The 2,500-nt window shown below is 47.0% G+C and overlaps 1 protein-coding gene across 1 annotated transcript in view; it reads left to right on the top strand.

Moving 5' to 3' along the window:
* The window catches only part of LOC138974050 (ependymin-1-like), a 15,084-nt gene that overhangs the window by 10,036 nt on the left and 2,548 nt on the right, over positions 1–2,500 (top strand). The window contains exons 3-5 of the mRNA XM_070346763.1: positions 198–308; positions 794–881; positions 1,703–1,879. Of these exons, the coding sequence (XP_070202864.1) occupies positions 198–308; positions 794–881; positions 1,703–1,879 (376 nt within the window). The remainder of the gene's footprint in view (positions 1–197; positions 309–793; positions 882–1,702; positions 1,880–2,500) is intronic.

A 2,500-nucleotide genomic window follows, 5' to 3' on the forward strand; every position in this document is an offset into this window, starting at 1 on the left:
TAATGCGATAGGTCTCATTCGTAAAGGCAACATCGCGGGTACAACAGATGTAGCTGTGGGGAGTCGTGCCTGTAATACATACAGCAACGCTAAATGTATCTCTGTGGGCTGCTACTATACCAAGGCTTTGTTTCCTGGAGACGGATGTTCGGCTTGAACCACCATGTGAGATAGGCAACACCCTTAACTACTTTCAGACCCGCACAGCAGTGAGCTACGACTACGCCAACCGGCGTGTGGCCGCCATGTCCAACGTCACTCTCGACGGCAACAAACAGCAAAGGATGCTCAACCTCATGCTGTATGAGGTACCATCGTTCACCTTTACGAAAGAGAGAGAGAGGGTGAAGAGAGAGGGAGGGGAGAGAGAGGGAGAGAGAGAGAGGGAGAGAGAGAGAGAGAGAGAGAGAGAGAGAGATAGAGAGAGATGGAGAGAGGGATAGAGGGAGAGGGGAGAGAGAGAGAGTGGGGGGGGGGGGGGGGGCGAGGAAAGGGAGAGAGAGAGAGTATGTGTACGCTCGTATGTGTGTGTGTGTGTGTGTGTGTGTGTGTGTGTGTGTGTGTGTGTGTGCGCGCACTCTTAGAGCGATTCCCGGAAAACTACTAGACAGATCTTTATGAAACTTAGACGGGGTATCTGTGTCTGTGTGTGGCCTAGTGTGTCCATGTGTAAGTGTTTGGGTCTGGAAAATGATGACTACCAGGTTGACGAACGACAACGACGACAATGACAATAACGATAATATCAAATAAATTATAATCTAGTATTAACACGATACACTTCTTGTTTCAGGAGAAAACCAGCTACTCCCTGGACCTGATGACAGGCATGTGCACCAAGCAGACTCTGAACACCGACATGATGGCTGCTTGTGTTCCTGGTACGTAGACTACCTGCATACGTCATTGCTTCTTTAAAGACAAACGACACCCATGACACACAGCAAGACGTCTTCTCTTGAACTCCGCTCTTCTAAAGTAAAATCTCTGACGTCAAAAACAAAACAAAATTCGAGAAGACGTCATAATGCAAATTTGTAGAACGAAGTGTATGTAAAAGTAGGAAGAAAGTTAAAGCAGCACTGTGTCGACTGTTTTTTTTTATAAATCAAATGTATTGAAATTCGGTCAAATATTCGTTGACTTGGTCCGGTCAATGGGATTTATTTGATCTTTGACCCAATGGTCTTACTAGTGAACGTGGGACAGGTAGACAGACATTTATGGTTCAGATTAAGATCTTAGCTTAGAGGGACAGAGAAAGAGAGAAAGAGAGAGAGAGAGAGAGAGAGAGAGAGAGAGAGAGAGAGAGAGAGAGAGAGAGAGAGAGAGAGAGAGTGAGAGAGAGAGAAAGAGAGAGAGGGAGAGTGAGGGAGAGAGAGAGAGAGACAGAGAGAGAGAGAGACAGAGAGAGAGAGAGCGAAAGAGAGAGAGAGAGAGAAAGAGAGAGAGAGAAAGACAGAGAGAAAGACAGAGAGAGAGAAAGACAGAGAGAGCGGGAGAGAGAAAGAGAGAGAGAGAGGGGAAAAGAGAGAGAGAGGGAAAGATAGAGTGAGAGAGAGAGGGAAAGAGAGAGAGAGAGGGAAAGAGAGAGAGAGAGAGAGAGAGAGAGAGAGAGAGAATAGAGAGAGAGAGAGAGGAAGAGAGAGAGATAGAGAGAATGTTCATTGTCATGGTCAGATGGTCAGTGTCCATTGTGTAGACGGGGCAGTGAAGCAGGGCGACGTGTACTTTGGGTCCGGCCTGGTCACGCCCCTGTCCGCCACAGAGTGGGGCTTTGAGATGCCCTCCCCGGGGGGCGGGTCTTTGACCGGTACAGTCACCGTCACCAGCCAGTGTGTGCCCATCACCGAGGCCGTCTTTGGTCACGTCAATGGGGGTACGTTTATATGAAGTGATTCTGTCTGTCTGTCTGTCTGTCTGTCTGTCTGTCTGTGTCTGTTTTTGTCTCTTTATTTCTCTGTCTCTCTTTTTCTCTGTCTGTCTGTCTCTCTTGTTTTCTTACTTTTCTGTCTGTCTATCTCTCTTTGTGTCTCTCTTTCTCCCTCTCTTCTTTCTCTTTCTCTCTCTCTCTCTCTCTGTGTCTCTGTGTGTCTTAGTGTGTGTGTGTGTGTGCGTTTTGTGTGTGTCTCTGTCTGTCTGTCTGTCTGTCTGTCTGTCTGTCTGTCTGTCTCTCTCGCTCGCTCTCTCTCGCTTTCTCTCTCTCTCTCTCTCTCTCTCTCTCTCTCTCTCTCTTTCTGCGCGCACTTGTTCCTGTTTGTGCGTCCATGTGTCTCTGTAATTGCTGGTGTTGTGTCTCAGTTCAAATGTCTCTGTAATTACTGGTGTTGTGTTTCAGTACAAATGTCTCTGTAATTACTGGTGTTGTGTTTCAGTACAAATGTCCCTGTAATTACTGGTGTTGTGTCTTTGTACAAATGTCCCTGTAATTACTGGTGTTGTGTTTCAGTACAAATGTCCCTGTAATTACTGGTGTTGTGTTTCAGTACAAATGTCCCTG

The sequence above is a fragment of the Littorina saxatilis genome, linkage group LG8, assembly GCF_037325665.1.
Source record: "Littorina saxatilis isolate snail1 linkage group LG8, US_GU_Lsax_2.0, whole genome shotgun sequence".
In the NCBI taxonomy this organism is placed as follows: Eukaryota; Metazoa; Mollusca; class Gastropoda; order Littorinimorpha; family Littorinidae; genus Littorina; species Littorina saxatilis.